Genomic DNA, 25755 nt, shown 5'->3' with positions numbered 1-25755 from the left:
AAGCCTGGAGATGGAAACATTTGTCAGCACAGCCTCAGACATCTAGCAGGACCTCAGCTTCATCCAGATCCTCATTATTCATAACATTGTCAGAAATCCAGCCGCTTCTCAGAACAAAAGACACAGTTTGTTTTTATCCATGAGACTTCTCTTGAAGGTGTTCAGAAATGGGATCAGACTTCCAGGTATCTCTCCAGCTGTCCTGCTGCCTTCGTTCTGTTCTGCAGCTCAGGTGTCTGATTTATCCATTTCCTGTCCAGGACAAAAAGGAGCTCTTCTGGTTTCTTTCTTCACATTTTAACACTGTTAAAACTGTTACTCTAACTCACTCACTACTACTAAAGCTGTGACACCAACAGTAACTTCACTAACTGATATTGTTCTCAACAGCTGAGTCGACTCTGTTTTTTATTCCATTTATTTCTGCTAAACATGGACAGGTGCTTCTCATGCTGTTAATGAGAAATTATATCAGCAGAAAAAATACAACTCCTGACAACAACCTGAAACTGTGGAACAAACAAAAACCCAAAGTATAAAGACATGCTGTGATAAGTCATTATTTCTGTCTTTTTGTTCCTCTGCTGGTATCACAGTTAATGTTCGAATAAAGAATGTTCTGGAATAATTGAAGGCTCTGGCTCCAGCTGAGGACACCATGAAGTCTGTCCTCATGTCAGGGACTAAACAGGAGATAAAGCTCTGGAGATAAAGCTCTGGAGATAAAGCTCTGGAGATAAAGCTCAGGTAATGAAGTTACACAACTAAACAGGAACTATTTATATACACAGCCTGACTGGAAGAACCCACAACCCTGAAGGGAACGGAAATCAGAATTTATCTAGAGACAAGAAACCAAACGGATTCTTTTTCCTCTTGTTTTATTAAACGAGTTGCAGTCCACTGTTAAGAGAAAATAAACATGAAAGCAGAGGAGAGACAAACACATGGAGAGCCAAACTACCTGTGCTAATACATGCTAATACTAAACACTATCAAATAACTTATCAAGTCACTTTTTACATTTACGGTCAAAGTTCAAATTAGAAGCAACAAAAACAGGAATGTCTTTGTTGTGTCAGTGCAAGCTGCAGGAGTTGGAGATAAACTAAAGCTCTCTGCTCAGTGCTCAGCTGCAGTCTGCTGATGCACAAGTTTCTCCCTTATTTTACACGTAACAGCATCTCCATACGTAATACCACAGAACAGAGCTTTAAATGCTGCCATCACAGCCGTCATCGTCCTCAGAAAGCTTCACATACAGCTACTGTTAAAGTCAAGCATGCAGAAAGAGAAAATCATCCACTAGTTAACTGGAAATATATACACAACAGCAACAGCACGGGGAACCACAAACACAGGCTGCTGAGGATTCACAATGACATTAGAGGAGGAGAGACGGGCTGCAGTCAGAGCTGTGGAACATCTAAACCCCCTCAGATCCCTCAGAGCAGGTCTGAATGCAGCCTTCCTCCAGCTGAACTACTGTCTACTGAAACACTGGTGAAGCAGAGATGAGGACAGCAGAGGCTCGCTGGCTTCAGTCAAAGTCTCTGTTGACCAGGACCAGCGGGGCCACCAGCGTCCACACATAGAGGGCGATGCAGATCCAGCTGGACGAGATCTTCACCCACACAGACGGCCACTTACTGGTCATGGCCTCGTAGTTAGAGTCAGGGCTGCAGACACAAACACACCGATGGATTAATGCTGCTGGAAACACGAGACACAAAGCTCAGGGAACTTTAATGCCTCCTTGAAGGTGGATCTTAGTTCAATTCTCTCCAAAAACTACTGAACATGCCAGAGCAACGGATGAGATTTAATTCCTCTGAAAACACCGGAGACGATGTGACGGAATATTTAATTTCTCTGCTCAGAGGATTTGAAACGATTCACAGTCAGGACTTGTGTAAACGTGTGTGGTTTATTCCAGAAACACGCTGAGGTTCACTTATTATTGTAAATCTGCTTCTAGGGGTGAGTGACTGTCCTGTTTTGAGTTACTGTTGTGGTTTTAAGATATTCTCTTGTTGTTTACTATGAAGCTCTTTGGACTGCTGGAAAGAACTGTAGACATAAACTTTGATTCATTGATTACCAGCAGCTGCTCTGCGGTGTTCCAGTTAGGTCCATGTAGTACCAGGTACAGTGAACCTACCTGTACCAGTTGGTGAGGGTCATCATGATGTAGAGTGAAGCCAGGAACAGCATGAAGTGGAAGAAGGAGTAGGAATAGGTGACGCCGTCTTTCTCGTTGTCCACGGCTCGGTTGACGCCGCTGCCCTCCTCGAAGGCGTCGCTCTGAGGCCCGTCTTCGATCAGAGCCGATTCGTCACTGGTCAGAGTCAGCTTGTTCACCTGGGCGTTGGATGAATTACGAATGCTGACGGACAAACACAAGTCAGAGTGATTTTCTGTAGGTGGGAACATGTTGGACTCGTCTGCACAGGGAACTAAAGGAGCTCCTCACCTGGAGTACAGCACACACATGAGGAACAGGATCAATCCCACAATCCCCTGGGCATCCCACCACTGAACCACATGGTCCTGACCCACCGGGCTGGTGCTGTTCAGCCCGATGATACCCAGAAGGCTCGGGTTACACTTCCTGTCTGAGAGAGAAAAGGCGCGCTGCGTTCAGAACCCTGGTTTTAATTCCTGATGGGTCTCTGAAGGTTCTTCATCTACAGCAGCTTCATTTATCTTCAGAGGAAACAAATCATTATTCAGGGCCACAGAAGATTCATTCCTTCTGCTGTTACTACTTAAACCATGTGGCTGCATGTCTCCGACTTCTTAAAGGATATTTGAAACATTCACCAAAAGAGTCAGCGGCCTCAGGCTAAACCTGGAGGCTGAAGAAGCTCATGTAGACCCTGGATGGTTCTCTTACCAGGCTCATTGGTCATAGCAGACCAAGTCAGGTACATGGTGTACAGGGTGACCAGGGAGGACTGCAGCAGGCCGGACCGAGGCTGGGACTCCTGTGGAGAGAGAAAACGGGTCACATGACCTCTTGACAGGTCATTCCTGGACTTTCCTTCATAATCAGAGATGTTCTGGACCTGGTCTTTCTGCAGCATCATTCTACAGGATCTAACCAAACATCCAGCCGCTTGTACTGGAGGTTTTTACAGGACAAAGCATGGAGTCTGAGTTAGAAAAGAGAGTCAACCTGGATGTGCGGCAGGATGGACATGACCGAGGCAGCGATGCAGAGGAGCATGTTGATGCTGATGAAGACTTTGTTCTCAGTGCATCCATCCGAGTGGGTGTAGTAGATGTAGAACATGACCAGAGACACCAGAGACAGCAGGTAGTTCAGAGCAGTGACGGACAGGAGAGCTGTGGACAGAACACAACATCATTACATGAAGACCTGGACAGGTCAGAATGTTCTCAACACTACAACACAGAACCTGGCAGGGTTCAGCGTGGAGATGTTCTCATTACTGGTTGTTCTGGAACGTTCCACAGGAATAAATACAACCAGGTTCTCATGTTTCTGTAATTAACACAACGTTCGTAATTCCAGACCAGAGAGTCCAGAGGAACATCCTGCAGCTCTTTGGGTTCCATCATACCTGCATACCAGCAGCGAGAGTTCCCCTCCTCCATCTTCTCCACCCAGGACTCGTTCCAGGAGTGGGCGAAGTCAATGAGAAGAACCAGTTGGATGAGGATGAAGCAGAAGGCTCCAGCCATACCCACGTAGAACCAGACTGTGGAACAGAGAGCCCAATGACATCTGCAGGTTCTAATACAACCAGAGTGAACCGACCAAGCAGATTAATGAAACACAAACTCTACAGTAGTCACCGGTAGTGAAGGGACCCTCTGAGATGAAAAAGGATCCGATAGTGATGGCAGCAGCTGCAGCAAACTTGAAGAACCAAAACCTGAAAAACAAAAAGAAAATCTAATAAATGTTCAATAGTTCCCGGTTCCTCCACACATCCGTGCTGAAATGATTAGTGGATCATCAGAATATTAATTAGTTTAGTTTGTAGAACACTTTTAATACAAACAGAAAGTAACACAACAGATGGAGTAAAAACTAAAACATCTCCATGGACAGGACAATCAAATTAGGGAAAACAGAAACAGCTTAAATAATTCAGGCATACTCAAAGCACTTCACAATGGATCCATCATTCATTCACTCACACATTCTCACTCTGGTGGTGGTAAACTACATTTGTATCCACAGCTGTCCTGGGGCAGACTGATGGAAGCGTGGCTGTTAATCCACGCCTACGGCCCCTCTGACCACCACCAACATTCAGCAGTACTGGAGGCAAGGAGGGTAAAGTGTCTTTCCCAAGGACAGAACAGCACATGACTAGGACAGAGCGGGAATCGAACCGCCGACCCTTTGATCATTGGACGACCCGCTCTACCACCTGATCCACAGCCGCCCACATAGGAGAACATCAGAATGAAACCATTAAGAGCTTTATTAACCAAAAAAGGATTTTAAACCCAGTTCTAAAGCTCACAGGCTGCTTTAAAACTTAACGATCATTTAAATAGAGCCACAGAGAGTATCAATAAAGATATCTCCACTTTCTACAGTGGAGATATCTCTGACAGATGGATGAGTTCCAGCTCTGATCAGCTGAGAATAACTTCCTCTGAGCTCTGAGTCGTCTGGAGAGACTTTAGACGGTGGAAGAAAAGTTCCTGAACAACAGTAACCCTCTACCACACAGAACTGCAGTAAATATGAGAGTCAGTGTTGACATGTGGGCTTTGATTAAACCAGAGCAGTAAATCCTCCAGGAAAGAGCTGGAAGCTGCATGAAGCAGCAGATGATGTGGAAGAAGCGACTCACCCGTTGTGGAGAGAAGCCCGAGGATCCTGGCTGCTCTTCACTTTGATCATCAGCAGAGAGAAGAGCAGGAAGAACATGGCCATGCCGAAACAGATGCGGTACACGGCCTTGTAGCCGACCAGAACATCACAGTTCACGTGACCCTCCACACCAGGAATAGAGGAACCCCGACCTCCCTCACAGAAACCTGGAATCTACAGAAGACACACTTTTAAACACCTGAAGGGTCTGGACAGCTGCTGAGCATCCCAATAAAACATATAATATGTAATATACATAATACAATAGCAACATGTTGGTGTGAATCTCAGTTTATGTGCCTCTTAATGTCAAGTTTGATATCATGTCACATAACTCATCCTCAACTTCTGTCAGAATTCAGTTGACTAATTTTATTGTACAGTTTCATTTATCAGAAGTTTTTATCTGAGACTATATCCACCACATGAAGGATCTAGTGAGGAGAAACCACCCTGGATGAGATAGACCAGGTTCAGGTGTGATTGTGGAGTCTACAGGAAGTCGACATAACAGGATTTTTATTGATAGTCTGGATTCTGTCGAGTGCAAAAGTGTTCAGTGAAGATCTGCTTTTCATCTTTTCTAAAGCCTGAAAGATAAAAATGCTGTAAATTCTGTGATTGCAGCTTCTTCACTGTGAATATTTTCTGGTTTCTTTCCTCCTCTGTGACAGCACAATATATATTTTTTGACAAAACAAGATTTTTGATAAAACTCTGATTAGTACTTTCTATTATTTTAGAGACAGCTGAGTAATTGATCCAACAGTGAAACAGCTGTTAATTAGAGTCCTATGGAGCATCTCTATGTGCATTTATACACTTTTATTTCCTCCTGTGATTCCAAACCACCACATAAAGCAGCTTCTGTAGGTGAGGACCTCGCTACCTTCTTCAGCTGCTCCTCCATGCCGGGCATCAGCATGATGCAGGCCACGCCGACCCCCAGCAGCAGGAAGAAGGCGTAGATGAGGCGAGTCACCGTGGAGTTATTCCCACTGGGGCAGCAGCGGCACAGCAGGCAGGGGGCGCTGCCGCACAGGCAGGGAATCTGCACACACAACTGGGAGTTAGGCAGCAGTCCATCCAGGACCTGGAGGTTCAGCAGCTCTGCATTTATTTATCTGTCGTTCACAGGCTTTGAAGACGAAGGTTAGAGAGATCAGATCTCTGTCTGTGTGTTAATACTGAGCTCTACTTATCACTAATATCTGCTGGAACCCAGTGAACCGACTCACTTCAGGGCTTTGATATAAGAAAAGAAATAAAAGAAGCAGATCAGATTCTCCTGTTCTAAAGAAGCACATTCATTCTGATCATTATTATTTATTTAGGGGGGTTGGTTCCACCTGCATCTCTTCTCATGGACTTTGTGTATGTCTGTCGGTCACCCAGATTATGCTTAAATGATTTTGAAGTTTGTTTAGCACTCTGTTCTCTGAATGTGGAAGACAGACTGAGCCTGCAGAGAATCTAACATTTTATATTCATTCCACCCTGAAATAACCTGAAGGCTGAAATGGAAAGAGCTCAACTAAACCCAACATGTCCTGATCCTCCCAACGACTCTGTGCATTTATAACCCTGAGATAAACAGGAGGTAAACACGTCTGAGGGAACATGTTGCAATCCCAACATGCTGCTGACTGCAGCTGATATCTGACTCTGTTTACAGCTGCAGCGTTGCAACAGCCCACACCATGAACTCTGTTTACATCACAGAATTAAACCAATCAATAACTATTAACAATTAAACTGATCAATATCTATAAACTGATCAATAACAATAAACTGATCGATAACTACGAATTGACCAATACCATTTAGGGTCATTCCATACCAAATAGACAAAAATCCAGAAAAGTGGTTGCACCCACCACCTCAAAATTGCTTCATTTTTTTTTTTACCATTCTTTGGTACATTTCATTGGGAAAGCCAAAATTTTGAGGTCCTAAACCCAATCCTCATGGTTCTACAGGCCCACAAAGGGGCAAGGGTCATGTTTTTAAATTTCCGTCTGTCATTTTTTTCAGTTTTCACAACTTTATATCTCAGGAACCTCTCAAGATATCTGCTTGAAATTTTCAGGACTATATATAGTATATAGTACATAATGTTTTGAGCTTCAAGCAAGGTATATGTCTCATATACTTTGTATACCAGACCTCTCAATATGTGAAAAAATTCTTCAGACGAGCTTTTCATATTGGCATTTCCTGGTCAAGAGAGATCATTTGGTCCTCAAAAATGGTTCAGTTGGTGGTTTCTTACAAATTACGACCTAAACAAACTAGACGATCAAAGGTCACTAAATTAAACAGATTAGAGACATGGAAGTTATTCAGACAACATTTTTTGACTTTGATCTCCACAAGTCCTCAACTCTCTTCAAAATGCTTGCATCAGGAAACCTTAACGCCTCCCTAAACCAACTGCATCAGGCACTGGGACAACACACAGGACATGTTCTTTGGGCACCCAGCACTCATCCGTATGTTTTGGCCAGTAAAAGGACTTGGCTGGTCCATAAATTGTACTTCAAAATCATCATCCTCTGAGGAATGTGACTTGACATTGCGAAGCCACCACTGGCCATCATATAGACGTGCTACGTACTGCCCAGAGGATATGTCTTCTGACTCAGCTGTGGATTCTGTAGTGTCACCTGGTTCACTAACTAAAGCATAAGAACACATATGATTTGTTCACTATGTTTGCAGCACCACCTGAAAGAGAAAAACCTCCCCATTTACCATTTACCTCCCCATTAACAGGCTAACTAGCTGTTCTATTGTATTTACCTCCCCATTAACAGGCTAACTAGCTGCTCTATTGTATTTACCTTCCTGTTAACGTGCTAACTAGTCATCTGTATTGTATTTACCTCCCCGTTAACAAGCTAACTAGTCGTCTGTATTGTATTTACCTTCCTGTTAACGTGCTAACTAGTCGTCTTCTCTGTTGTTTTTCTCCGCAGCTGTACGCTAACATGCTAACAGCTGCGCCACAGTCCGCTCCCTGCGCGGCCTGTTGTTGTTTTTGTGCGCAGTCATGGCAGCATCAGATCAAACCCCCAACGACATTGACTTTAGTGTAACGGGGTAGAAAACAGCCCTCACCCAGCTGGCCATGGAGCACAGGCCCAGAACAGCTCCCATGATGCCGATGTTTGTGGTTCTTTGCGCCGCTGGTCAGATGTTGATGTTTTCTCAGAAGATGGATGATCTGCTCTGACTCTTCTTCTCCTGCCGCTGGACCAGCTTCACTGTGCATCACGCCCCCTGCTGGACAACAGCTGTAACATCATGTCTCCGACTGCACTCAGAATCAGAATCACTTTTATTTGCCAAGTATGTGAGCACATACAAGGAATTTGACTCCGGTATTTTACAGTACCCTCTTGTACTAGACAAATAGAGCAGTTTCTGGTGTTTTTTAATTATTAGTATTCTTTATTCTACCAGGTAAGATCAGTTGACAACAATTTCTCATTTACAATGATGACCTGGCAAGAGGCCTCAGCAGGAAGAAAGATAACCTCTAAACAAGTACATATATAAAAAATTACACACAAGTATTTAAACAGAGATTTTAAAACACCCTAAATTAATGCTAGAAATTCAATGAAAATATTCAACAAGGGTCTGCTGTAGCTTCTGATTAAAAATGTATGGTGATGGAAGTGATGGCAGTTTCAAAGATTTTTGGAAATTCCAAAAATCTCCAGCAAATCGAAAGAAATTCCAGCCAAAGACAGTGCGAACCTTGAGGACAGAAAGTGTTATGAAATCACTGGACCTCAGGTGTTTTCTTGTCTCTTGTTCTTCACTAGAACAGCATGTTTCCAAGAATCCACAGATTACAAAACACTGGAAAATGATTATCCTGGAGATGTTTTTCAGTCTCCATATTTCCAGACTTTTCAGCTGGAGAAAAATGTTCCATCATGCTGGATGGATCTCCAACAACCTGCTCCTCTCTGCTCTGGTTCTGCTGCATTTATTTTAGTCTCTCTGAGGAAACGCTGCCTGCAGTTCAACCCAAAACTCTCTGGATGTTTCACAACATTTGAGACTATCCATCCATCCATGCTCTGTACACCGCTTTATCCTCACTAGGGTCGCAGGTCATTTCAGAGTATTATAAAATGCTATAAAATTTTATTTTATAACTTTTTGATGGGACTGCAGAACACCAGACTCGTTTTATACTTTATAAATTTATAAATGGTGTCATTTTGGTGATGTGCTTTTCAAAGTCACCAAAGGCTGTGGAGTTTAGAGGATTAACAACCCAACAGAATCTCTCCTTCTGATCCCAGGATTTCCATCAAATCCCACTCTTTTCCTGCCTTTATCATCCAGCCTTTATCTTTGTGCTTCTCAGATCAGACATGGATATGTCTGTTCTAACATCACACTGCTCTCTACTCTTTACCCGGAACACAGTGCCATGTGACCCTGTCAGCCAATCAGGGTCTGCTGATGGCCAGAGACACCTGAGCATCACCTGAGCCAGTGAGGTCAGTTTGAAGATCTGTCTGCTGATGAAGGTGCAACAAGATGAAGAAAATAATTGGCTTTAATAATTAATAATTAATAAAAACACCAAGAGGTTCACATCTAAAATCCACCCACAGCTGAACCAGAATCTGGAGGTGAACTGCTGTAACCTGCAGATATCATAATGTTTCACGTCCTGCAGAGTAAGACTAAAAAACTTGAACCCTGAAAGACTGGAAGCTTCTGGCTTTATTGTATCTTCAGTTTTATGGTTGAAAACAGAGTCCAAACTCCCTGAGCTTCCTCCATACAGACCAGAAAATCACACCCATGTCTTACTAGATGGTGCAAATCCTGTATTGCTACATTCTGAGGTGGAAATATTTCTAAAGTCCGAGTTGTTATCATACAGTAGTTTAGGGTTTGCTGTCAGTTTCTGTATCTGATGGTTCTGTGGAGTTAATCTGGAATCACTAGAACCATAAACCTTCTGACGGCTGGTTCAAAGGGTTAGGGATGGAGTTAGTCACACACAACAACACAACAGCAGCACATGCTGAACCACCCAAAGCTTTATCAGACAGTAAGTAATGTTTTAAAGTTGGAGGTGATGTGAGTCTGACTAAGAACTGCTTCCCTTCTAGAGTTTTTATTTTAAAAAATTTATGGATCGTTGTTTCCAGAACGTTACCAGAACTAAACTCATGCAAACATTTAAAAAAGTCCAGTGAAAGCGTGTTGCTGTGTGGACGGCTTTTCTTTTGTCCTTTTTAATAGACAGGTATAAATCTGTGTTTTGCTGTTTGGGTTAGGATGTTCACCAGGTTAGTTGGGTGGATTTGTGGCCACGAAGCTTAACTTTCAATTCTGTTCCACCTCTGGTATCTTTGTTCGGCTGCGGCTAGACATACTAAGATACAGGAAGTTAAAGTAGTCCATACATGATAGAAAACCTTCTCCCAGTCTGAGAAGCTTCAGTTGTTCTTTATAGGATGAACTAATAAAGAACAATTCAGGGTCAAAGTGAAGTCCTTCCAGTAAACCTCACCTGATCAGACACCATAAACAGTTCATTCTTCTATTAACTGGAAGCTTTCAACATTAAGTTTTAAAGCGATCTTTCCATGGTCACAATGACTTTCTGGCGCATAGTTGTTGAATGAAACAATAAGGTCTGGTCAGGTTTGCATCACATCATAAATCCAGACTGATAAAAATCTGAACCGTTTAAATTAGCCTCCATCCCTGCTGGTGTCTCCTCATGCAGGGACTCTCTCTAAGGATGTTGTGGACGCTGGCAGCTGAACATCAGTCAGCAGCTGGATGAGGAGGGTCTGTGGTTACCACTCAGAGACCAGACAGCAGCATGAGAGAAAGAATCAGAGGAAGAGGTCAGAATCTGCTGCCGTTCCCTTCAACATCCTCCAGACTGTAAAGTCCAGAGAACATTAAACCTGAGGATCGCTTCAACAACAATGGAGGTAAAATTTATTAGTTTTGATCTTTAAGTCTCTGAATTTACTAATCACAGCTGGTGAAAAAACAACAAGTCAGTCTGAGAGTCATTTATGACATATGCTTCCACTGAATTTATACAGCTGCATTAAAAAATGGATTTCCATCAGATGTTAGGAAAGAAAATTAATGCAGTCATGAAGTGAAGCTTGAGCGTTTACACAAGTTTTAAGCAGAGATTACTAACAGATATAAAATTACAATACAATCTATTTACATGATTGATCATTTACAGTCACTACTTCCTACTCACGGTCTCCGATCACAGTGAACTCAAACCGCGTTTATGCGTTTTAGGTACATTCTGCTCATCTATCGGTACATACATGATGGAACTGGGTCAGTGAGAGATGAAGACGTCCCTCAGCCATGAAATGAAAACCTGGACCTACTGGTTACCGGGTTCCTCCATCACTATTCCTCTCAATCAAAATGTGAACCTGGAGGCCGACCAATGGTCCACCAGGCTGACAGATGAACTCCCACATCGGTTCACGCTACTCGGACCGGAAGCTCGTCGCCAGACTCTGGGCTCAGGCTGGTGTAGGTAACCGAGGGCTCCAGGATTCCAGGACTCAGCGGGCTCGGGTCGCCGGCTGGTCGACTGTTCCTGAACTGCTTGTAAACTCGAGGGTCCTGAGCCACGTAGGTGGAGGAGGAGGAGTAGAGGACCAGGCCCAGGATGATGATGAAGAACGACAGCAGATAGAGGCCCGAGAACTGCAACACAGTTAAACCAGAAAGCTTGATGCTTGTTGACATCTTAGGAATCAGATGTTTTCATCACAGATCTGCGTCTGCTCTGGATGAGTCCTTAAGCTCACATATGGTTATTTATTCAGTTATGTTGATAATATTGAGGTCCAAGTTCATTGTCATTGGACTGATGGGATGAAGAAAATGCTCCCCAGAAGCAATCTGTCAGGTAGAGAAGTACTCTGAGGAAGCTCAGAGTACTTCTCTACCTGACAGGTTACAGAAAATGATGTGAAATGTGCACATATATACGATGTTGGTGAATCAGCAGCGAAGCTACGAATGGCTTCAACCTTAACTAAAGTAGATCTTATCTTAACCTTCAGCCTCATCTCTCTTTTTAAGCAAACAAACAGCTTAACTTACTGAGTGCAACACATGGTTCTGTTTCACTGATTGGTCTGACTGCTGGATGGAGTCCAGGTTGGAGCAGAAACTAACCCTCACACTGAAGATGGTACATTAAAGCACCTTTCTGCTGCTAATGTTCCACCAGAACTATTCCCTGTTTCCCACAGGAACACCACAGCTGTATGCTCAGAGACTGATTGGTTTAAAGAAGCAGAAAGATGCCAGAGAATGATGATGAGCTGCAGTTTGTTCAGACGTCTTTGACCTTCAGAATTACCTTGTAGTGAAACAGAAAGAGGCCACAGAAGAGGCTGTAGAGGTCGGCAGTGAGCAGGGAGAGGTTGACCGAGGCAGCGCTCGTCCTTTTCATCACCACCGGCATGAAGCTGTACAGGCCAAACATGAAGGCACTGAAACCGACGTAGAGAAGACCTGCCAAGGAACAGAATCAGCAAATGATGTTAGAAAACATTTCCTTCTGGAATGGAGAGAGCTACTGATCTCAGTCTGCTGTACTGAACTATTGTTTTTCATTCTACAGTTTTCATCTCCACCTGCTATTTTATTGAGATTTAAGAATCAGAACTATTCAAAGCTTAGGCAGGAACCTCACAGAGAGAAGACTAAAGGAACCAGGTAAGATTATTAACTAAAACTATGTATTCATGTCATAGGGTTAGGGTTGTTGTTCTAACCCTTAAACCACAGTGATGACGAGAACCGTACGAACATCATACCTGTCATTTATGAGAGACTTGTCCATGTATGGAAATATTAATGTAATAAGCTGATCAAAGAGTCCAACAGTGGCGGCTGGTGAAAAATATTCTAGGTGGGGCTGTCCCATATCAAGTCAGTTTCAGTAACCATCCCGATACAACTGAACAGAAACGGCAGGATATCAGTGCTCTGTGAAATAATAATTATTTAATGCCAATATTAATAACTTGAGGCATTTTTGCACAAAACATGAACAACATATTGCGTAACCACAATTTTGGCAATAAATTATCTTTACAGCTGAGCTCATGAAACAGAGCATTAGTGTTGAATTGACGACTCCTGTATTATGTTAAGTGTTAAGTATATTAAGAAATTAATACTAGAACAGAAAAATACTGTACAGTAATTTATGATAAAGCTAAATGTTACTAACTGATCAGAACTGCAACAATTAAGTGATTTTTCAATTAGCAGACAAAGAAAAATACAATCTGCAACAATTTGGATGATTTCAACATTTCAGTGAAGAAGCCAGAAAATGATGAGCAGATTACATAAGAAACACTATTTAGACTAAATATCCACAAATTACTCAGTGCAATACATTATGGATGATGTGCTAAAGTCAACTTTATACAAAGAAAAATCTGGTCAAGGTAATAAATGTGTGTGTGTGTGTGTATACAGACAGACAGTACTCTTCTGTTGAAGATTACTTTGCATGAAGGTAGTGTCTACAGATACAGACCCGAACCCGTAGCCTGTGGCCTACGGATACGGCACTTTCCATTTGCCAGACAGACACGGACCCGTACGCGAGTCTCGCGAGTCAAGAAGCTGCTAACCACTGCAAACTGTTGAAAGGTAAGCAAAGGTTAAGGTTAGGGTTAGTGTTAGGGTCAGGTTTAGGGTCCGTACCTGTAGTACCGATGCTACGGGTCCGTACCTCCAGCGTCTACTGGGAGTCACGTGACCAGATCTCGCGTATCTGATTGGCAAATGGAAAGTGCCGTATCCGTAGGCCACAGGCGATGGGTACGGGTCCGTACCTCTAGCAACTACCTTGCATGAATATGAAACAGGCCTGGACAAAAATGATGGTACCCTTAACTTAATATGTTGTTGTACAACCTTTTAAACCAGTCACTGCAGTCAGGTGATTTCTGTAACTCTCAGTGAGACTTCTGCACGTGTGGACTCCTGGTGAGCAAACTGCTCCAGCTGTCTCAGGTGTGAAGGCTGTCCTTCTCCAGACTGCATGTTTCAGCTGCTTCCACAGATGTTCAGTAGAATTCAGATCAGGGCTCATTGGAGGCACGCGTAAACTAACCGTGACGTCACCCGTTGGTTTCAACGAGAAAATGAAGCCGGATTTTGCTACTTCCTGGTCGCCATTTTGGATTTTTTGGAGCCAGTGACGTAAAAAGCGTCATCAAACTGGCTGGACCGGAGAGCAACTCGGGGCAGGACCAGTCTATGGGACTGTCAATCAAGTATAGCCACGCCCCCTGGCTCCGCCAACTTTAACGATTTATTTAAAATTCAGTATTGATTTATTTTAAGATCGGCCACCTGATCTCTCATTTTGACCATGAAAACTAACGGGGAAAAAATCCTGAGCTGTAGAACATCAGTCTATCAAATTTTATTTTTTCCAAAAATGAATTGGGGTCTCTGGAGCAAAAGCTTTTTGGAGCCAACCCTAGTGGACGGCGTGATATTACAAGTTTTTGACACTTCCGGGTTGGCTTCATTTTTGGAGCCAGATGCTACATCCATCTTTATATACAGTCTATGATTGGAGGCCACTTCAGAACAGTTCAGTGTGTAACTGTGTGTCACTCTTCATCTCTTCATCTAGCTGCGTCGCGATGTTAGCCTTGCCTAGCATCGTTAGCTTAACGGTGTTAGGGTTAGGGACGGTGTTCTCCATATGTGCCCTCCTGCTCTCGTGTTTCTTTATTTTCTCGGATAAATGTTTCATATCTCTTACTCCTGAAACAGTCCATGCCGTGTCTGTCCCAGCCGTTTTATAGAGCAAACACGGGAAGCAATATAAAGCATTGGCATGACTGCATCCAGCTAGCCAAGCCTTCCTCTTGTCACTGTGACTGTAACAGTGTCACAGTTATCCACCGCACTCACGCATGCTCACTTGGCTTGGGGCGAAATCGATTTTCCCCTCTGGGCATCAGATTCGACGACGCTGATTGGATAAATTTCTGTTGCTATGTCGAATGTCTTGTCAGTAATTGGCTGCTCTGCTGCACCAGAGGGGCAGTTTCTCCAGCGCCCCAGCAGCTCAGCAGAGATGAGCAGGAAACTATTTACCCTGAAAATTCTATTTAATATTTTGTACATGACATGTAATTGCAAATGTAAACATGCATGGTGCTAAAAATAACTGATTATTGTTTATTTTAAAAAATATTTATTTTAAAAATCAAAAATCAAAAACACCGGGGGGGGGGGGGGGGGGGGGGGGGGCGCCCGAGCGCCCTCTATTGGCCAGCCGCCACTGGAGTCCAAATAACTAACAGCTCAGTTTATCTTGTTGATCATCATTATTAGGGTTAGGGTTAGCCCTACTGCAGCCGATAAACTGGGTTTATTTCATCTTTCTAAACTGAGATGGAATGAAGTTCAGGGTAGACCTGCTGGTAGATCCTGGTCTGTCTTTTCTCAAATCGTTCATAGTTAAACTAATCGAGGACGTTTTTACTGTTGTTCAGCATGTGAAAGCAGAAATTAAGCTAACAGAAAATAGTTCAAACAAACTTCAACCCCTCTAACATCTTAAAGGAAAAATATTGTGATCTCATCGTTTTTCAGCGGTCACTGTCTGTTTTCATTGCAGGTTTTATTATTCTGGACATTTCATTTCGCTGCCTCATAGATTTAAAACTAAAGAGCAAAGTCCATCCATCCTCTATCCACCGCTTTATCCTCACTAGGGTCATGGGGGGTGCTGGAGTCTATCCCAGCTGACTCTGGTGAAGGCAGGGGACACCCTGGACAGGTCACCAGTCTGTCACAGGGCTACATATACAGACACACAATCACACTCACATTCACACCTACGGACAATTTAGAGTAACCAATTAACCTCAGCATGTTTTTGGACTGTGGGAGGAAGCCGGAGTACCCGGAGAAAACCCACGCATGTACAGGGAGAACATGCAAACTCCATGCAGAAAGATCCCAGGCTGGGATTTGAACCGGGATCTTCTTGCTGCAAGGAGAAAGTGCTAACCACTACACCACTGTAAAGAGCAAAGTGTGTGAAAAAAGTGTTTTGTAATTTTGGTGCCAAAACTGTGCATGAAGTGTGTCTGTGATGTTCAAATACGGAAGCTGAAATGTGGAAAAATCCTTCAAGTCACTTTATAAAGCTCAAAGTTCCACCACTGCCATTAGATCATTTGGACTGTAGTTGGCTTTATATAAATAAAACCGGATTGAAATGGAATTGAATGCGTCTGGCGTCTAGTCTTCCTGCATGGAGTCTCCATGTTCTCCTGTACATGTGTGGTTTTCTCCAGGTTCTCCAGCTTCCCCCCACAGTCCGCTAACATGCTGAGGTTAATTGATGATTCTAAACTGTCTGTAGTTGTGAATGTGAGTGTGATTGTTTGTCTCTATGTCTAGCCCTGTGACAGACTGTTACCTGTCCAGGTGTCAGCTGGAATAGACTCCAACCCCTCCGCGACCTTAATGAGGATCAAGCGGTGTATGGATGGATGATGGATATATGTATGGATGGATGGATGTATGAAAGTATGGATGGATGATGGATGGATGGATGGATGATGGATGGATGTATGAAAGTATGGATGGATGATGGATGGATGGATGAAAGTATGTATGTATGTATGTATGTATGGATGGATTATGAAAGTATGGATGGATGATGTATGGATGTATGGATGTATGTATGTATGGATGGATGGATGGATGGATGGATGTATGATGGATGCATGTATGAAAGGATGGATGGATGATGGATGGATGGATGGATGAATGTATGTATGTATGTATGGATGGATTATGAAAGTATGGATGGATGATGGATGGATGTATGGATGTATGTATGTATGGATGGATGTATGATGGATGCATGTATGAAAGTATGGATGGATGATGGATGGATGTATGGATGTATGTATGGATGGATGGATGGATTATGAATGTATGGATGGATGTATGGATGTATGGATGTATGTATGGATGAATGTATGGATGGATGGATGGATGGATGGATGGATGGATGGATGGATGTATGATGGATGCATGTATGAAAGTATGGATGGATGATGGATGGATGTATGTATGGATGAATGTATGGATGGATGGATGGATGGATGTATGGATGTATGATGGATGCATGTATGAAAGTATGGATGGATGATGGATGGATGTATGGATGTATGTATGTATGGATGGATGGATTATGAATGTATGGACGGATGGATGGATGTATGGATGTATGGATGTATGATGGATGCATGTATGAAAGGATGGATGGATGATGGATGGATGTATGGATGAATGTATGTATGCATGGATGGATGGATGTATGTATGGATGGATGATGTATGTATCTATGAAAGTGGTCGTTAATGTGAAGGATCGGTTCATGCTGGTGTGGAAACTTCTACAGAAATGTTGCTCGGTTTGACCTGGTAGGTGTTAAAGAAAAGCATCCAGGAGAACATTCAGACATGCAGGTCTGAAAGGGGTTTGTGTGTTTGTGTGTCTGTTGTCACCTATCTGCCAGTCCCAGGGTACCTTCAGCAGCTCCTTGTGTTCCATGATGGCTCTGCAACACAACAAGGGATTTAAAGAGTTTTCTGCTTGGCTGTCTTCAGTCCAGATGCCCCAACACTTACTGTTAATATCAGCCTCAATAATCAGTGAATAATTCATCTTCACATAACAAAATACTGCCTGTCCTCCTCTGATCATGAACTCCATCTCATTACAGGTAGCTCAGTAGAAATCAGGCAGGACACGGTGGATCCAGCAGCCCCACAAACTTACAGCTGGATCCCACTGAAAAAAGATCCGAAAAGTCCCATCATGCCGAGGAACTCCACACGGCTCAAGTTCTTCACAATGAACTCCTCGCAGACATTGGAGATCCCATACAGCGTCGCTCCTCCCAGAACCAGAAGATCACCAAACAGCTTCTGTTCTCCTATTTAGAGTGATAAATATGAACATCACAGTTAAGAAGAGGCATGTTTGTCAAACCAAAATCACCGTATGTCCAACCTGGACAAGCTCATGGCATTCACATGGAAACCTGCAGCGCTGAGAACTGGAATGTGTGGAGACTCACCGAGACCTTGCTGCCGACCCAGAAGGACATCAGCTCCAACCATGCAGCCGATTCCCAACAGGCACAGTCCTGCTCCAACGAAGTGGACGGCCTTGTACCTCACCAGGAGAAAGAACCAGGACAGCAGCAGGACCACTGGGATGGCAAAACAGTCCAACAGCTGGGAGACAACGAAGGATACAGATGTGATCAGGTTTAAGGCTTCACTGATCTCAGCAGCTGTTTCCACCTCCTGAGTGTCTTCATCATTACAAACAGAGCTTCAACCTGGTGGCCTCAAACCAACACTAAAGATTAGCAGAGACCGAATGTTGACATGCAACAATGAACCGCAGACAGCCGTGAACCATCTACAGCCGTGAACCATCTACAGCCGTGAACAGTCTACAGGCAGAACAGTCTACAGGCAGAACAGTCTACAGCCAGAACAGTCCACAGCCGTGAACCATCTACAGCCGAGAAAAGTCTAAAGCCAGAACAGTCTAGAGTCAGAACAGTCTACAGCCGAGAACCAGTAAGAGGTCCAGTAGTAGATGGAGATATCAGAGACCAGAAGCTTCATGTTCACACAGGATGGGGTAAACAGGAGGATACAATGTTCTACCAGGATGATGAATCAGTCACTAATAATCAGAACTGGGAGAGTTTTGATTTCATGCCAATCAGTTAAACAGCCTGATTTGTTGTACCACATATCACTGACTCACACTGACCTGCACACTGGACAGAGTTGTGTACTGATATGCCTTTAGGACCAGATAATTCGCCTCGATGTCCACCAAACCCAGAATCATGTATTTCCACCAGCGCTGCTTCAGAATGGCCAATAGGTTCCCTTCACCTGGAAACAGAGATGGACAGACGGACAGGATAATGAACTTATGAAAGCATCATAATGTTTGGAATCCTGTATTTGACACAAACTGGATTTTCAGATATTAAAGATAAATATTGTAGATATGAGGACTCATGGAGATGGAAACAGGCGTGTCTGTGTGTGTGTGTGTGTGTGTGTGTGTGTGTGTGTGTGTGTGTGTGTGTGTGTGTGTGTGTGTGTGTGTGTGTGTGTGTGTGTGTGCGCGTCTACACTGGAGATCAAAATTAGAGAACGATTCCTGAACACTGGATGTTTTTTCAGAATCTTCATTGTTGACCAGCTGAAGGTTCTCGTTCCAGAACGGTGTTTTAATAAATAACTGAAGCACTTCTACTAAAAATTTATTTTACTTGACATTACAACTAAATGTTCTGAAGCTTTCAAAGTCTGCAGTCACTAATAACAATAATAATAATAATAATAATAATAGTAGACATGTCCAGGGCTTTATATGTTGCTTTGAAGGACTTGAGGACATCCAGAGGACAGCTCTAGTCTGTCTCAGCTCTGCTGGGTTTTGGTCCACTCCTCTTCCAGTCTCTCCTCCAGTTCGGTGACTTCAGTGGATTTCTGGACCAGAATTTTGTCGCCAATGATCTTCCAGATGTTCTCTGTCGAGTTCAGCTCAGGACTCTGGGCCATGAAAGAGAACTTCTGCTCAGTTGTCCTCTGTCCACCAACGTGCTCCTCAGCAGGCTGGTCCAGACCTTTGACTCTTTCTGATGAGGGGTTTGGGTTCTTATTGAAAACACCGTTAAACGCCGAGACAGATCCTGGCCTAGTCAGATCTGAACAGCAGAACCTCCAGCTGTCCACTGAGGTCCTCCTCATTGTCCTGTCCTCTCTAGTGTCTGTCCTTCATGGATAACCAGCCTTCCTGGGGACTTTAGTGAGTTTGTGATGTTGTGAAAATGCAGTCTTTTAGAAATCACAGGTTTGGAATGACTAGCTTCTGTTACTGGGGCTGACAGGGTCCCTTTGGACCTCACCTGGACACCTGGAGGCTTAGGTCACTTTAGAAGGAGTTGGTGAAGCTCCAGAGAAGGTTTAAGATGAGCAACAGGATTGACTCCAATAACTGGGAAGTTCCTGAAGGTCTCTCATTTTGATCAGTGTTCTTTTTTTTAACTTCTCATTTAATTTTTTTTTGTTCAGAATCTGCACCGATCAGCCTCCATCATCAACATTCTGCTGGGAACCCTTGAGTCCTGACATCCATGTAGATGTTTGACGTGTTCCACCACCTGAACCCTGCAGGTCAGGAACCCCCCAATGGTACCAGCAGTCTGTGGTTCCAGGTTCCACCTCAGCAAGACCATGAACCCCGACACACCACAGAACCTGCTCAGGAGAACCCAGGGAACACAACAGAGCAAAGTTGTTCACCTGGTTTCCACACTCCCCAGATTCTGATCTGATGGAGCCTCTGTGGGATGGCCCAGGATCAGCCTGATCTAGGTGGGTTCCAGGGGGGGACCTACCTAGATCAGAGGTCCTGGTTCCAGGAACCACTGGGTCAGAGGGGTTTCAGCAGCATGAAGGAACCAACACAGTATTAGACAGGTTCTCATGATGTTCTACCTGATGGTGTGGAACTCATGAAGGACTTCTTTGTTACTGATGTCTGGTTCTAAAGGAGACCACAGAGCCTGAGGTGTAGGAACCTGCATGATGTTCTCGAACGTTGATCTCAGTGTATAAATACTATAGAGGGTTAGGGTTCACCTATGTGTCTTCATACAGGTGTGTCCTCCAGGTGAGACCGACCTTGCCTGACGGCCAGCGTGGTGGTGTAGACCAGGAACAGCAGGATGTAGTTCAGGAAGCTCTGGAAAACCGGAGTGTTGGCATGGAAGTCCTCAGCCAGGAACTTACTGCTCAGACCGATGGCACAGATCAGCAGGGACAGGACCTGTCCTAGGGCCAGGGACACCAGAAGGTCTCTGGAGAGGACAGGAGGACATTAATACAGGAGGCCATTATTACAGGAGGCCATTATTACAGGAGGACATTATTACAGGAGGACATTATTACAGGAGGACATTAATACAGGAGGACAGGAGGCCATTATTACAGGAGGCCATTAATACAGGAGGACATTAATACAGGAGGACATTAATACAGGAGGACATTATTACAGGAGGACATTATTACAGGAGGACATTATTACAGGAGGACAGGAGGCCATTATTACAGGAGGACATTATTACAGGAGGACATTAATACAGGAGGACAGGAGGCCATTATTACAGGAGGACATTATTACAGGAGGACATTAATACAGGAGGACATTAATACAGGAGGACATTAATACAGGAGGACATTATACAGGAGGACATTAATACAGGAGGACAGGAGGCCATTATTACAGGAGGCCATTAATACAGGAGGACATTAATACAGGAGGACATTATTACAGGAGGACATTATTACAGGAGGACATTATTACAGGAGGACAGGAGGCCATTATTACAGGAGGACATTATTACAGGAGGACATTAATACAGGAGGACAGGAGGCCATTATTACAGGAGGACATTATTACAGGAGGACATTAATACAGGAGGACATTAATACAGGAGGACATTAATACAGGAGGACAGGAGGACATTAATACAGGAGGACATTATTACAGGAGGACATTATTACAGGAGGACATTAATACAGGAGGACATTAATACAGGAGGACAGGAGGACATTAATACAGGAGGACATTATTACAGGAGGACATTAATACAGGAGGACAGGAGGACATTATTACAGGAGGACATTATTACAGGAGGACATTAATACAGGAGGAACAGGAGGACATTATTACAGGAGGACATTAATACAGGAGGACATTATTACAGGAGGACATTATTACAGGAGGACATTAATACAGGAGGACAGGAGGACATTATTACAGGAGGACATTATTACAGGAGGACATTAATACAGGAGGACAGGAGGACATTATTACAGGAGGACATTAATACAGGAGGACAGGAGGACATTATTACAGGAGGACATTAATACAGGAGGACATTATTACAGGAGGACATTATTACAGGAGGACATTAATACAGGAGGACATTATTACAGGAGGACAGGAGGACATTATTACAGGAGGACATTATTACAGGAGGACATTAATACAGGAGGACAGGAGGACATTATTACAGGAGGACATTAATACAGGAGGACAATATTACAGGAGGACATTATTACAGGAGGACAGGAGGACATTATTACAGGAGGACATTATTACAGGAGGACATTAATACAGGAGGACATTAATACAGGAGGACATTAATACAGGAGGACAGGAGGACATTATTACAGGAGGACATTAATACAGGAGGACAGGAGGACATTATTACAGGAGGACATTAATACAGGAGGACATTAATACAGGAGGACATTAATACAGGAGGACATTATTACAGGAGGACATTATTACAGGAGGACAGGAGGACATTAATACAGGAGGACAGGAGGACATTATTACAGGAGGACATTAATACAGGAGGACATTATTACAGGAGGACATTAATACAGGAGGACAGGAGGACATTAATACAGGAGGACATTAATACAGGAGGACATTAATACAGGAGGACATTAATACAGGAGGACATTATTACAGGAGGACAGGAGGACATTATTACAGGAGGACATTAATACAGGAGGACAGGAGGACATTATTACAGGAGGACATTAATACAGGAGGACATTAATACAGGAGGACATTAATACAGGAGGACAGGAGGAACTCGTCCGTCTGTTTTTGAGTAATGCAGACAGACGCTGATCACTCTGCTGTTCTTTGGTGGACAAATAAATAAAAACTAAATCTGGAACCCAGTCGTAATATTGTTGTGTGTCTGTTGTGTGTGTCTTTTGTGTGTATCTGTTGTGTGTCTGTGTTGTGTGTGTGTGTGTGTGTGTGTGTGTGTGTGTGTGTGTGTGTGTGTGTGTGTGTGTGTGTGTGTGTGTGTCATTTGTGTGTGTCTGTTGTGTGTGTGTCCGTTGTGTGTTGTGTGTCTGTTGTGTGTCTGTGATGAATGTAACCGGAGAACCTCCGTGCTTCTTACCGGGTGAACAGCCTCCTGATCCGGCGGTACAGACTCGGCTCCGGGGTGCCGGTTCCCCTGGGAGCGCTCTCCGCCGTGGACACCACAGAAATCATCCTTCCACGGAGCGCAGATCAGCGCATTGTGCTCGGAGGACCCGCGAAGGAGGACGAGGAGGCCGGCAGCGGGCTCACCTCAGCGACGGAGAAGCTGCGGTACCTCCCGATGTCAGAGCTGCGGTTCACCGGGACACGGAGCGGCGACAGAGGCCGGGAATGTGGAGCAGAGCGAGGGCTGGAGGATCAGAAAGCAGCCGCTCCTGCAGGTAGCAAAGAGGACTGCCGGGACCGCAGGGGGGCGTCCTTTCACAGCCTCCCAGGATGAAGACGTAATCTGTCTGGAGACGGATGTCGGGAATTCTCCTCACCTGGACCCCGGAGGACCTGAGGACGGAGGACTGCGGAGGAAAGTCCTTCACAGACGGATCAGCTTCTGTCTGCAGGTCGGAGCTCCGAGGTGCGCTTGTTTCATCATCTTGCTGCAGGAATCCTGCGGAGGGCGGAGCAGGACGGAGGCAACAAATGGCAGAAAGCATCGAAGGAACACCTGGACACCTGCTGACCCAGTCGGACAGCCAATCAGCGGGCAGCAATGGGACCAAATATCAAGTTCCTCAGAAGAATCAGGTTTTATTCAGGTTCTGTTAGTGTTTAGAAACAAACCTCTCCCAGATTATTTCCTCTTCTAAACTCAGCTGCTGTTTCTGTCAAAAGTCAAACTGAGTTCCTGAATCCTATCAGAGTTCTAACCGGAGGAACACAGAAAAAGTACTCAGACATCATCAGGTTCTCATATTGAAGTAGAACGTGGTGGAACATCCTGTTATCAGTCTGAGTGCTGCTGAGGATGTAGAACCAGTTCATGGCCTCCTCATGTTCCAGGAACAGTTCAGTCAGCAGGTGTGGAACCAGAGCAGGAGAACATCAGCCTGAATGGTGAACTGTGGAGCAGAACGTCTGAAGAAACGGTTGTGGGTTCCTAATAAAATGACTAGGATTCAGGTTCTCCTTCAGCCGAGAACAAAGAACCCTGAAAGCAGCGATCTGAAGTAGGTCATTGGAAGCTCACAGAGATTCAACGTTTTAACCTTGAAACAGGAACAGAAGAACCACAGAGCAGCGTTCTGTGTTCCGTAACGTGGAGAACTCTGGTGAGAACACAGACAGCAGCAGAGTGAACAGGTGAGATTGGTTTATTCTAGATGTTTAGTAGATTGTTCTACAGTGGAACGTTCTAGATGTTTCGTAGATCATTCTACAGTGGAACGTTCTGGATGTTTAGTAGATTGTTCTACAGTGGAACGTTCTGAATGTTTAGTAGATTGTTCTACAGTGGAATGTTCTAGATGTTTAGTCGATTGTTCTACAGTGGAACGTTCTAGATGTTTAGTAGATTGTTCTACAGTGGAACGTTCTAGATGTTTAGTAGATTGTTCTACAGTGGAACGTTCTAGATGTTTCGTAGATCATTCTACAGTGGAACGTTCTGGATGTTTAGTAGATTGTTCTACAGTGGAACGTTCTAGATGTTTAGTAGATTGTTCTACAGTGGAATGTTCTAGATGTTTAGTAGATTGTTCTACAGTGGAACGTTCTAGATGTTTAGTAGATTGTTCTACAGTGGAACGTTCTAGATGTTTCGTAGATCATTCTACAGTGGAACGTTCTGGATGTTTAGTAGATCGTTCTACAGTGGAACGTTCTAGATGTTTAGTAGATTGTTCTACAGTGGAACGTTCTAGATGTTTAGTAGATTGTTCTACAGTGGAACGTTCTAGATGTTTCGTAGATCATTCTACAGTGGAACGTTCTGGATGTTTAGTAGATTGTTCTACAGTGGAACGTTCTAGATGTTTAGTAGATTGTTCTACAGTGGAATGTTCTAGATGTTTAGTAGATTGTTCTACAGTGGAACGTTCTAGATGTTTCGTAGATCGTTCTACAGTGGAACGTTCTGGATGTTTCGTAGATCGTTCTACAGTGGAACGTTCTGGATGTTTAGTAGATTGTTCTACAGTGGAACGTTCTGGATGTTTAGTAGATTGTTCTACAGTGGAACGTTCTAGATGTTTAGTAGATTGTTCTACAGTGGAACATCTGGAGCGTTTCTCTGCAGGTTCGTAATTTGAAGCTGAAACAATCCAAACATTCTGCTGCTGTATAATCTTTAACTAACCAGCAGAAACTTTCTAAACAGGAAACTAACAGCAGAACCTTTTGGAACCAGCTCTGGGCTGTTTGGTTTCTGTGAAATATTCAGACTCTGTTGTGTTTTTTATGGTTTGATCAGAAACTGTTTCTATCTCTGTATCCATTCAGGACTTTGTGCTGCTGATTTAAAGGATCAAACTAAAGCTGTTTGTACCAAACGTCACCCTCTGATAGTCAATATTTCCATAGAGCTGATGTTTTTATCTCCTACTGCTGCTCATCTGGATCTCCATGAAGTTTAAAGGTGAGACTGAGAATGACGATCAGAGTAAATTATGTTCTTCAGACTTCTCTTTAAGTCCTTCATGGAAAATGAGAGTCTGAATTTACTTCACATAAAAGACGTTAAGTGAAGCAATAAAGTCTGACTGTTAAAGACGAGCTTCAGTAAAACTGATGAAAATAATCTTCCTCGTGGATGGATGCAGCTCAGGAACCTGTGGAGGTACCAGAGCTCCATCTGAAGAAGACCATGAGAGGCAGCTGAAGGTAAAGAAGCTGATCTG

At 43.7% G+C, this 25755-nt stretch overlaps 3 protein-coding genes across 7 annotated transcripts in view; 1 reads left to right on the top strand and 2 right to left on the bottom strand.

Annotated features, from left to right (window-relative positions):
* Positions 1 to 25755, top strand: part of LOC127530323 (uncharacterized) — a 133590-nt gene that overhangs the window by 83391 nt on the left and 24444 nt on the right. The window lies entirely within an intron of this gene.
* Positions 865 to 8133, bottom strand: serinc1 (serine incorporator 1). Its single transcript, XM_022207258.2, has 10 exons — positions 7979 to 8133; positions 5748 to 5909; positions 4839 to 5032; positions 3823 to 3902; positions 3588 to 3725; positions 3179 to 3348; positions 2897 to 2987; positions 2474 to 2615; positions 2162 to 2386; positions 865 to 1679 (listed from the first exon to the last, which is right to left on the bottom strand). Exons 1-10 carry the CDS (start codon positions 8015 to 8017, stop codon positions 1541 to 1543), a joined length of 1380 nt encoding a protein of 459 aa, XP_022062950.1. The 5' UTR covers positions 8018 to 8133; the 3' UTR covers positions 865 to 1540.
* Positions 10827 to 25002, bottom strand: slc35f1 (solute carrier family 35 member F1). The gene is made up of 8 exons (XM_022207260.2): positions 23001 to 25002; positions 20692 to 20867; positions 18761 to 18888; positions 18048 to 18207; positions 17747 to 17903; positions 17473 to 17525; positions 12261 to 12415; positions 10827 to 11596 (listed from the first exon to the last, which is right to left on the bottom strand). The coding sequence occupies exons 1-8, from the start codon at positions 23093 to 23095 to the stop codon at positions 11369 to 11371; spliced, it is 1152 nt and encodes a 383-aa protein (XP_022062952.1). The 5' UTR covers positions 23096 to 25002; the 3' UTR covers positions 10827 to 11368.

Source organism: Acanthochromis polyacanthus, chromosome 16 (assembly GCF_021347895.1).
Source record: "Acanthochromis polyacanthus isolate Apoly-LR-REF ecotype Palm Island chromosome 16, KAUST_Apoly_ChrSc, whole genome shotgun sequence".
In the NCBI taxonomy this organism is placed as follows: Eukaryota; Metazoa; Chordata; class Actinopteri; family Pomacentridae; genus Acanthochromis; species Acanthochromis polyacanthus.
This window is presented reverse-complemented; position numbering and strand designations above follow the sequence as displayed.

Bases quoted from the DNA above. Each gene is read 5' to 3' on its own strand.
- serinc1 (XM_022207258.2), bottom strand. From the start codon at position 8,017: ATGGGAGCTGTTCTGGGCCTGTGCTCCATGGCCAGCTGG. The intron at 5,033-5,747 runs GTAGCGAGGTCC...TGTCTTCTGTAG, and splicing joins TGGAGGAGCAGCTGAAGAAG to ATTCCAGGTTTCTGTGAGGG. The intron at 1,680-2,161 runs GTAGGTTCACTG...TTGTGTCTGCAG, and splicing joins ACCCTCACCAACTGGTACAG to CCCTGACTCTAACTACGAGG.
- slc35f1 (XM_022207260.2), bottom strand. From the start codon at position 23,095: ATGATTTCTGTGGTGTCCACGGCGGAGAGCGCTCCCAGGGGAACCGGC. The intron at 18,208-18,760 runs GTCAGTGTGAGT...GTTGTCTCCCAG, and splicing joins CAACTCTGTCCAGTGTGCAG to CTGTTGGACTGTTTTGCCAT. The intron at 12,416-17,472 runs GTGACAACAGAC...GTTCCTTGGCAG, and splicing joins ACCCTGGGACTGGCAGATAG to GTCTTCTCTACGTCGGTTTC.